Source organism: Tubulanus polymorphus, chromosome 1, assembly GCF_964204645.1.
Source record: "Tubulanus polymorphus chromosome 1, tnTubPoly1.2, whole genome shotgun sequence".
In the NCBI taxonomy this organism is placed as follows: Eukaryota; Metazoa; Nemertea; class Palaeonemertea; order Tubulaniformes; family Tubulanidae; genus Tubulanus; species Tubulanus polymorphus.
The window spans coordinates 6,472,660-6,483,559 of record NC_134025.1 but is presented as its reverse complement, the minus strand read 5'-3'; the positions used below and the strand labels follow the sequence as shown (position 1 = coordinate 6,483,559).

At 37.8% G+C, this 10,900-nt stretch overlaps 2 protein-coding genes across 3 annotated transcripts; both read left to right on the top strand.

Moving 5' to 3' along the window:
* Positions 1 to 21: 21 nt before the first annotated feature.
* Positions 22 to 6,687, top strand: LOC141915084 (uncharacterized). Its single transcript, XM_074806492.1, has 15 exons — positions 22 to 88; positions 206 to 458; positions 816 to 926; positions 1,654 to 2,845; positions 2,953 to 3,066; positions 3,145 to 3,413; positions 3,700 to 3,903; positions 4,024 to 4,225; positions 4,307 to 4,416; positions 4,506 to 4,676; positions 4,766 to 5,047; positions 5,126 to 5,228; positions 5,349 to 5,506; positions 5,696 to 5,784; positions 6,217 to 6,687. Exons 2-15 carry the CDS (start codon positions 310 to 312, stop codon positions 6,444 to 6,446), a joined length of 3,384 nt encoding a protein of 1,127 aa, XP_074662593.1. The 5' UTR covers positions 22 to 88; positions 206 to 309; the 3' UTR covers positions 6,447 to 6,687.
* A 182-nt stretch (positions 6,688 to 6,869) lies between these two features.
* LOC141912280 (UDP-glucuronosyltransferase 1A8-like) lies at positions 6,870 to 9,213 on the top strand. Of its 2 annotated transcripts, none has more exons than XM_074803523.1 (2): positions 6,870 to 7,052; positions 7,523 to 9,213. In XM_074803523.1, the coding sequence occupies exon 2, from the start codon at positions 7,524 to 7,526 to the stop codon at positions 9,045 to 9,047; it is 1,524 nt and encodes a 507-aa protein (XP_074659624.1). In that variant the 5' UTR covers positions 6,870 to 7,052; position 7,523; the 3' UTR covers positions 9,048 to 9,213. The 2 variants fall into 2 exon arrangements, with proteins under 2 accessions (XP_074659624.1, XP_074659632.1); XM_074803531.1 differs by lacking the exon at positions 6,870 to 7,052 and adding an exon at positions 7,291 to 7,334.
* The last annotated feature ends 1,687 nt before the right edge of the window (positions 9,214 to 10,900 follow it).

The window sequence follows — 10,900 nt, the reverse complement described above, 5'->3', positions numbered from 1 at the left end:
TGATTGGCTGAATATCTAATGGCGGTGATTTGAAGATACGTTCCGTGCGGTTTTTCATCCTTTTTCTTTTTCAGATTGGGTAGATCGGGTAAGTTATTTGCGGTATATGAACTGAAATATTGACACTTTTGATTGTCTTTAACTCTTCAGACAAAAGGTGTGGCTAGGCCTTATTTTCTTTAAGTATTTTCCTATTTATTTGTAGGGTTTGAGCAATTTGAATTTGAGGGCGTCGTAGACGTACCCCCGACATTCGACAAAAATAATTCGAATTTCGACACCGGACGTCCGCGGCGGAAAATAAGAATAATGTCAACATCAAAGACCACACTAGATGATGTTTTATCCTGTTTCGTTAAAAAATATGACGATGGACTCGAGAATTTCAACAATTCGGTTGAACAGCATTTTCTTTGGATGCAAGAAGTGCTCATTGAGGCGAAGAAAAAATTTGCCAGGTAGGGGGCCTTCTTCATCAGATGACTAACTAAAGAAAACAATCTTTCTGTGATCTTGTTGGGGTGGAAAGTTGTGTGTTAAGCAGAGTGGCTTGCTAAGCTACGGCACATCAGGCAAATGAAAAATAAATCCTGCTTCAAACTTCAAAGGCTTTTGGATTTTTTCCCTGCTTTTCTCAAATTATTAACAGAGGCATTTGAATTCAATTAAGAATGATTTAAATGTGAGTGAATTGAAAACAGTATCATAGTGGGTTATGGCGCTCACATGAAGTTCGTCATGCTTTTTCTCAAACCAACGTGAACACTCAAAAACATCATTCATGAAAATATTATTCTTTCTATCCGATGATATAGTCCTGACCCCGATCTTCTACCTAAGACGCCGTCTGCAAAGCGACGAAGAGGAAGAGTCAACACAGCTGATGAGGAAGATGATGATGAACCACCGTCAAAAAAGCGCCAGACGTATGTTACAATCGGACTAAGTCAGATATAGTTGAAAAAGTGTCACCTACTAACACATCCTAACCACCAGTTATTCACACATTCGTGTGTCAAGATTTGATTCTGAGTTAAAACATTGAAAATGAACTAATTTTAACTCAACAGTTGACTCTAATTCACAACTGTGGAACTGGGCCCTGATGAGTCAAGAACTGATGAACGAATGAACAGAAAAACAAATACATTTAAACCCACTTAATCCATTATTTAAATAACCCATTAAACACTGTCGTGTTTGTAGAATATGTTTACTCGAGACCCTTAAACCAGATAATCTGCTCTGAAGGATCAGGATTAAGCAGGTTTTGCAGTGAACCATTTTCTTATCTGTCTTGGGCCGCATTTAATTTGGTGTTATAACGTTCATGGGTGGCCACTTAGCTGGAAATCAGGGAAAAGTCGGGGAATTTTCTCTATCCTTAAAAAAGAGAAAGTAAAAAGGGAATAGCTTAGAAAATCAGGGACAATTTTTGAAATCGTACTTAAAATCAAACAATTTCCGTCTATGTCTCACGTGTATAAAATTGTTTGGATTCGTAGCAGATCATTTCAGGGAAAACAACCCACACCTCTACATGTGTGTCGTGCATGAATTGGGAAAAAGCAAGTCAAATAAAAGTGGCCACCCTTGTAACGCTTTTATATATTTCAGCTATAATCATATCTACATTATTGTTTTATTTTCTAGTCGTAATCGAAAGAAGACAGAAAGCAGCGATATGGATACAGATGTTCCACAACCAATGAAGAAGAAAACTTCAACTCGGGCGCGAAAAACAACGTCGCGTGCAGATTCATCCGATGACGATTTCGTGAAAACACCGCCGCGCAAAACCAGCCGTACTCGCAGTAGTAAAAACTCTCGCGGCAGTAACAGCGGCAGCACCACGCGTTCTAATCGCGCGTTACGCGACGCGCACGCCGCTGCCATCGTCGAATTAGATAATGAAGTTTGTATGAGCCCGGTGGTTGTGCTCAGCAAAGTTATCGAAGATAGTTCCGCGAAACGGTCGGTGCGAAAAAACATTATTGAGCAGTGTGAAAAAACTGATTCATCATCTGATCACGTTAAAGTAGTTGTAGAGCGAAACGTAAAACTGAATTCTGTTAGTGAAAAATCTGGGTCTCCGTTCAGAACTAATAATATGCCCCGGACACCAAATGCTGTTAAATTAAAGCAGACTCCAAAATCTTCTGTTCGAGTAGTACCAAATAGTCCGAAAGTCGCTGCGAATTACAGCATTCTGAGCGTCAAGGCTAAAGCTCAAGCTTATCAAGAGTTTGTCAGCGCGAAAACGCCGGAAAAAACTCCGAAGTCTCGAACGCCGATTAGTGTGAGGAATAATAAACCTAACCACGGATCGCCTGTTTACCGATCACAGGCTTCGCTTACTTTTTCACATGAAAAACAACAGCATTCGCAGTCTCGAATCAAACAAATCAAGGCAGTCGATATGCCCGCTGAAGAATCTCCCCAACGAAGGCGTACGCGATCGTCAAAGTTTTCGTATACGAAATCATTGCGTAAAAGTAGCATCGCCGGACCACGCGTCAGTTTATCGAAACAAAAAATGAGTGTGGTACGTGTGAATCTAAATCGAAGTGCAGTGGTGGAAAGATTAGTTCAAAAGTCACCAGCAAATACTGATAATCTGGACAGTCCAAAGCTGACCACAAAATCTTCGGACTTGCCTGTCGAATCTTCGAATGGCGCCAGTAGTAGTTCTCAGGATGAGGCAGTCAGTAGTGAAGAAATGTTCAATGATGACGAGAGAAATGAAGACGGCGCTGATGTGGTAGTTTCAGCTGTTAGTGATGAGGATGAAAAAGCTTCAGATGCTGATGACGAAGCTGATGTTGAGGAAATGGAAGTTGACAAAGTAAGTTTCAAGTTTGTAATGTCACATTATCACAACTATCATAGACCTCTTTTTTTTTACAAATTTTTGCTGTCGTCGAGTGTTTAAATTATCGCCATTTTTTACAGGCAATATCACCTAAATTGAATCCTAAACCGAAATCGCGATTAAAATTGAAATCTAAAAATTCAACAACTGAAGATAGGGAAGAGACAGCAGAATCAGCTATGAATGCCAATACAGTAAGTTGGACTGAAGTGAACAGTATGGAAGGAGAACTCGGTATTACATACGTGTTTACATGTGGTTTGTTTTTACAGGCAACTCCAGCTGGAAGTCGAAGAATAACGCGATCAAAAGTCAGAAACATCAGTTCAGCGTCGGCACAGTCATCCGATGACAATTACAGCAGTCAATCATCGACCGGTGAACGTCGGTCGACGAGATCAAAGTGTAGACTGCCTCGAAATAACACGTTAGCAGTAGCGAGATTACAGGCTGAATTAGAACTACAGCAGGAGGGCGAGATTGAACAAGAAACTGAAGAAATAGCTAACGAGATTTCAAAATCACCGTTACAAAACTCTGGGTAAGAACAAAAATGTTTTTTTGTCTGGATTTAGTTTCAGGATTCCAAAACGTTTTTGAATCTGAGATTTTGAATTATTTTTCCCATCATTTACATTTCATTAATAATGAAATGTAAATGATGGGAAAAATAATGACTATGATTTGAATAATGATTATTCAAAATATAAATTTTAACCTCTGATGCAAAATATTAATTTTATGTGGGAACAGATTTGATAAGATGTGTTTTACGGACTGTGAAACGAACCCCATTAAAACCCGTAAAATGATCTTGAATTTTTTAGTTGTATGGAATCAGAAGCTATCGAAAGTTCCGAATCGAACGTTGAACAAGAGAAGACTGGTAGCGGGAATATATCAAAAACTGACAGCAATAAAGTTCAAACTGAAGAAGAGAATGCCGATGAAAGTGGTTGGGAATCCGAAGACGATGCCGTCTTTTTCGATTCAAATAAAAAGGCATCAACAGAAAATGCAAGTGAATATGAGTGAGTATAGTTACCATACCATAGACCAACCAGCTTGGAACGGTTCAGTAATAGAACTTTCATCTTATCAAGTGGCATGACACAATCATAGGTACCAAAAGCGTTTTTGAAATTTCTTAGGACAACTTCTGAAGGCGAGGTAGAAGTGCCGGAAACTCCACTCATGCAAGTTAATCGGACGCAAGGCCTGACGTCCACCGCTTCATCAGGTCGTACCTTATCACGGACTGGATCCTGTAGCAGACCGGCGAACCTTGTCAGTAGTGTGTCTTCATTTATCAAACAGAAGACTGTAACTACCCCTAATCATCTACTAATGCAGGTAGGGAAAATAAATACTTGACCATTTCAATTGTCGAAGTCGGCAAGACATTTATTTGATTGTTTTCTGCGGCTGTTTCAGCAAAAACAAGCTTTGAAGAAACAACAAATCAACAAGAAGAGATTACAGGATGATGAGAGAATAAAACGCTTGAAAGAAGAAAAACAGCAAAAACTAAAAGAAGAAATAAGGTATTGTAATTTAATATTTCATCTAGCGTATCAAATTATAAAGGGATCAAAATGTAGAAATAAATGTTTCATTGCTTCGATCAAAACAGACGTCGAGAAGAGAGGATGAAACTTGTGCAACAGAAAAAACAAGAAAATGAGAAGAAACTTCAAGAAAAGAATAAAGAAGCCGTGCAGAAAGTTGAGAAGAAAGTTTCAGTGTCGTCACTCATTAAAGAAAAGAAAGAACGATTGGAGAAAGAGAAAGCACGGAAATTGAGGTAAATAGCGTTGCATTTTTTATCTTAAATAATGCAGTTGTTCGATTTGCTCATCTTAAAATGGCTTATCCTGCTTGGTTTTATAACAGAGAAAAAAAAATTGCTGAGGCAAACGAACGACGGCGGTTCGAAGAGGAAGCCCGGTTACAGAAATTGAAAGAAAAAGAAGAACAAGAACGACGTTATCGAGAGATGATCGAGAGAAAGAAGAAACACGAAGAGATGGAACGATTGAAACGTATCGAGGAAGAGCGAATACAAGCCGAGGAGAAACGTCGTCAGTTAGAGGAAGAGAGGATGCAGGAACAGGAAAAACAACGAATTCAGCGATTAGAGGAGGAGAAAGAGAGAATGAAACTAAAAGAGGAAAGGTCAGTAACGGCTCGTTTGTGTCCAGAATTGATGAATGAATTATAGAATTATTAGTTGAAATCGTCGATGTTTTGTAGGGATCGTCAACTGGCCATTGAAAGAGCAGAACGGGAAAAAGCTGAATTAGAAAAACAACGCGAGAAAGAAAGGAAGGAAAGAGAAGAAAAAGAAAGAGAGAAGGTAAGCATATCTATCACTGACTAACGAACCTAGTTGATGTTATTTTGTTGACTGTCAAATTGTGTATCATGTATTTTATTGATCTATGATTCTACAACATATTGGTGTTTTCGTATTTAGGAACAACTAAGACTTCAGTTACAGAAGGAAACGGAGAAGAAAAACCGAGCGAAAAAAGAGGAAGATGCTATCAAGAAATTGGTGGATAAGCATAACGCGTCGTTGAACAGTAGTTCGGCAACTTCACGAGTATCAGGGCTTACAACATCTAAACCAGTGTAAGATTTCTGCAGTTGTCATTGAGCAAAATGAGACCATTATCAATTATTTCAACTCTATGAGACTATTTTAATTCGTAGTACCGGTGCTCTACCCAGGTTTCTGAATTTGAAAAATTTTAAACTAAACTATTTTTCTGAGGGGTTGTGTTACTTTGATCATGAAGGTTCCGTTGATATGTTTAATAGGTTACAGTCCTATGATATATCTGATATTCATTCATCTGATACCGATGAAGAAGAAGCTCCGAGAAAAGAGATTCCGAAATGGGCAACAGGTGAATATAAGAAATTTTTGTTAGGATTTTTTAAGTGATCTTAATAATGATAATAATATGTGTCTTAAAATCCAGCCAGGCTGCTCAGAGCGCTTTACATTTTTTGGTATTATTACCCCAGCCAATTTTATACTCTAGCATGTATCAGTCATCTCTCCCTGGGGAGAAGTAACGCCGAGCTGCTAACAAGCGCTCATGAGTCATCTATCATGCCAGGTACCCATTTACTCCTGGGTGGAGGAAGAAGTGAGGATAAGTGTCTTGCCCGAGGACACTATGGCTATGTATGGGGTTCGAACCCACGACCTGGCTTCCCAGAGCCGAACGGTCTAACCACTCGGCCACAACGCTCTACTTATCTTCCATAAAATCTGGATAAGCGGTACACATCACACATCTGTTTGCATTGATTCATCTGTGTATATTTTCTAGGTTCGCTACTGAAAGCTGCTTTGATACATCAACACTATCATCCACCGGATTTAAACGAACTTGGATTCGATAATGTCGATAAACCCGACTTAACTGTCATGTTTAAAGTTCAACGAACACGGTTTAAGAAGCGCACGAGTTCCGCTAATTGGGGTTCGCCGCTTTACAAATCACCTCAGAGGCCACCGAATCGGCCTCCGAAGACAGCTCTCAGGGTTCCCATTGAATAGTGTTTAAATTAAAACGTTTGTATCATTTCGGGTTGAAAGAAAATGTGTATATATGTATTGTATTACTATGTAATTTTGTAAATAAAAATCAAAACGAAAATGCTACGTTTATTTATCAAAAATATTACAAATCCTAAATGTACCATCAAGGGATCCATCATTTTCATTTTATGCTTTAAAGTATGTATATGTACCTTTTTAGCTGTCTGCGTATGTACGATAAAAGTTAAATGAAACTGTAATTAACACAAATGAAGAATTTTTGTTATTTATTTCAAAATTGAGGATAGAATTCGAACTGCGGGAGATGTGAAGGAATATGGATACGTGTCCTACATTCGTCTTTGAAGTTGCGGATTATTTCTCGAACAACCTTCACGCCATCTATAGTCTACTGTTTTTTTTGAGCAATTGCCCGTTTTTGTTTGGTTGCAAGACTCGGTTATTTAGGTTTTAAGCAATTGTTATTCCTATCTTGTTATGTCGGGAATGAGAGATAGGACTAGCGCTTTTCATTGAGTCGGTAGTCAATACTGACACTGATAACACTCTCGCAGTATACCGCGACAACACCACACGATCAGCATTGAACGCTGCAACGCGAAGGTAAAACACGGTGTATTAGGCTATACATACGTTGCATACTGTTGTGGTTAAACTGGGTCAGGAAAAAAAGAGGCGTAGTAGATTGGGGTACCTTAAATAATAAATGCAATATTATAGATACTTTCATGGATGTGCTCCTCCTGGGGCTATTACTGGGTATTGTAACAAGAGATGAAATATCCTTTAAAGGACAATGATATTTGAATTACTGTTGATAACCGTTAGGCTTGAACCTCCGATGCAAGTTCAGTGGACCCGACTATTCGTTGGGCCAGTATAGTGGTAAATATTGGGACGAAATTCTAGGTTTATAAAACTGAGAAATCATTGTATCCAAGGTCGTTAACGAGTTTCCACTATACTTGGATGTCCGACCCATCATCACTTCATGTGTTATATTAAAGACCGGGCCACAATAGACTCTGCCATGACACAAATGCCTTTATGAACTTAGATCTTTTATGTTTCAGAATGGCTTCCATCAATGTGATAGAGATATTTATTTCGTTGGCCTTTATATGTGCGTGTGATGCTAAGAGAGTTCTGATGTTATCGTTCCCTGGAGGTGGTCATATCGCACAAACCGGAGTTCTCGGTAAACTATTGATGTCTCACAATCACGATGTTTATATGCTCATCGAAAAATCGATGTCTCGTCGTCCAGAAATTAAAGCAAGCGGAATGAATACAATATTATACGATGTGGGAGAACTGGACACAACATTGTCAATGAGATCAGCCATGTTAGGAGACGCTGCCGTTGGCAGCCACATGAAAAATCAAATTAATACTGAATGTATTAAAATTCTATATGATGAAGAGATCCAAGCAAAGATCAAATCGTTGAAATTTGACTTAGCTGTCGTAGATGGCTTTGCGATCTGCAGGTATCTCATACCTAAAAAACACGGTATACCTTTCATCACTTTTGCCGGACTTGTATATCCATGGCTCAGTCCTGGACTTACGCCGATAATTTCTGGATTGACGTGTTTATCAGGTCCCAATCATAGGTCAATGTCTGATAGATTTCGGCATTTTCAGGCCTATATAGAGGCTTTGCATGATCCATTTACGTTGTTGGACGAGGCGCCACTTCTTGATTATTTACCTGGTCAGAAATTGAAAACTCTATTAGATTTATCGAAAGAAGCCATGTTAACTTTAGTTGTACATGTTCCTGTATTGGACTGCCCAATTGTGATGCCACCGAACATGATAAACGTAGCGGGAATCTCTCGTGTCACCGCTAAACCGCTGACTGGTCAGTTTAAACAGTTCATGGATGCAGCTACTCAAGGTGCTATTATAGTGAGCTTTGGGAGTCAGGCCGATGCGGATTTCCCGGCAGATGTCGCAGAGAAATTTATAGACGCGTTTGGACGCCTGGAGCAACAAGTATTCTGGAGATTGGATAACTCTAAGTTCAACTTAAAAGTTTCCGATAATGTACACCTATCAAAGTGGTTGCCCCAAAAGGGTCTACTGGCGCATAAGAATGCGAAGGTTTTCATAACTCATTGCGGTCAGAATGGACAGGTGGAAGCTTTCTATAACGGTGTTCCGATGCTGGGTTTTCCGTTATTTGGCGATCAACCGTATAACGCTCATCGAACGGTGGTCCAAGGATTTGGACTTCAGATGGACATCAACCATTTTACAGCCGATGAACTCCATCGAAATCTGGTTGAACTAATCTCAAACCCGAGCTATTCTAAAACAATCAAAGCTGCAGCAATCCGAGCTAAGAATATCCCCGGAGATCCTTCGAAACTGGCTATCGATTGGATTCATCATGTTATGGAATATGGCGGTGAACATTTGAAATCGCCTCTTTCATATTTAAGTATCTCTGAACTGTATATGTTGGACATTATGGGAGCTGTGATAATAAGCATACTGATGTTACTGGCTGTCGTGATATACAGTACGGTGCGAATTGTAAAATATTTAAATCGTAAAAAATTAAAGAATAAAAAAATCAAATCTAAATGATCGTCACCGTACATTTCTATACAGTGTTGCGACAGCACTCTTTCCATAACGTTAACTCAAAAATTGAATTATTATTATTCTGCTCAAATATTGTGCTTAGTTTAAATTGAGAGTAACAAATTAGATATGTTATAAATTGCGCGTTTTGATAGAATTTATGGCTATTAAATACATATGAAGTTATAAAAATGTAATTTTCTTAACTGTGAATTCGAGTTGCTAATAAAAGTTCTGTTTTTCGTTTTCTCACGATGAAACATGGATTGGAATAAAAAAATCTGCTCCATCAAAATAATAAAAGTACTTGCTCGCAAATTCTTCGCGTTATTTTCCGAGTGATAGAATTTATTGAACATTTGGAGTGTGGTTCGCCTAAAATAAATATATGCATTAATAAGATGTAGGCTCCGAAGTTTACGGTACAACGGATCAATTATCCGTCAACAATTACCCATTTACTGCGAGTATCAACATAACCAGTGCTTGTTCGTCTACTGTCAAATTGTGGCTACTGAACTGCGTAAGATCGCTAGAATCATATGATATATAAGCATAAAGATATGAATAAAACATATTTCACACACATCTGTGCAAAGAGTTACTACATGTTAAAGCAAAAGTCGCAGTCTTAAGGGAATACGCTTATTAGCCTTTCAGTCTTTATAGCATGACCGCAACACCAGCCACAGCAAAAATAATTGACCTCGACCGTCTAGTCCTGCTCCAATATACAACGATAGCGGGAAATCCGAGCCAAGAATTGCCCGGAGATCTTCGAAACTGGCCATCGATTGGATTCATCATGTTATGGAATATGGCGGTGAACACTTGAAATCGCCTCTTTCATATTTTAGTATTCCCGAGCTGTATATGTTGGACATTATCGGAGGTTTGTTAATAAAGTATACTGATTTTGCTGGCTGTCTCAGTAGGGTGAGAATTGTAAAATTTTTAAATCTTAAAAAATCAAAGAATAACAAATTAAAATCTAAATGTCACCGTACTTTTATATACAGTGTTGCGCTCAATTCATCACAATAACTCAAAAATTGAATTATTCTGCTCAAATGTTGTGCTTCTTTAGATTAAGATTGATAAATACGATCTATATATATATATATATATATATATATATATATATATATATATATATATATATATATATATATATATATATATATATATATATATATATATATATATATATATATATATATATATATATATATATATATATATATATATATATATATATATATATATATATATATATATATATATATATATATATATATATATATATATATATATATATATATATATATATATATATATATATATATATTGGGGAATTATGAGATTTGGGGAATTATGAGATTTGGCGATGATACAGTCTTCGACTGGTCTAATTAAAATAAAAATTGTCAACTTGTGACCGACTTCGATTCACGTTTGCTCTAAGCTGGTCTGCAACTTCATTGCCTCCATGGTTGAAGAAAGAGCTCTTCTGATGTCTGCTTCATCATGACTTCGAGCATATCGTGTAGCCAGCCGGCCCGGTCCCGGGGCCCGGTTTGGCTGTCACTCGATATCCTAGACTTGAGTCTGGGTTGACATCGTCATTTAAATAACTTATTCATGTTATTCTGTATGAATTACTCATGTGTCTTGTATTTTGTATTTTCTTATTCTAAAATTTGTAACTTTATTGAATTTGGGTATTTCATCCCGGAATTTCAATGTAATAAGGATCAATAAAGTATTGAATTGAATTGTCACCTTATACACATGCCATCAGTGAACGCGGAGCCGTATATGACAGCTATGCTATTATAGATTGCTAATCTCATGAA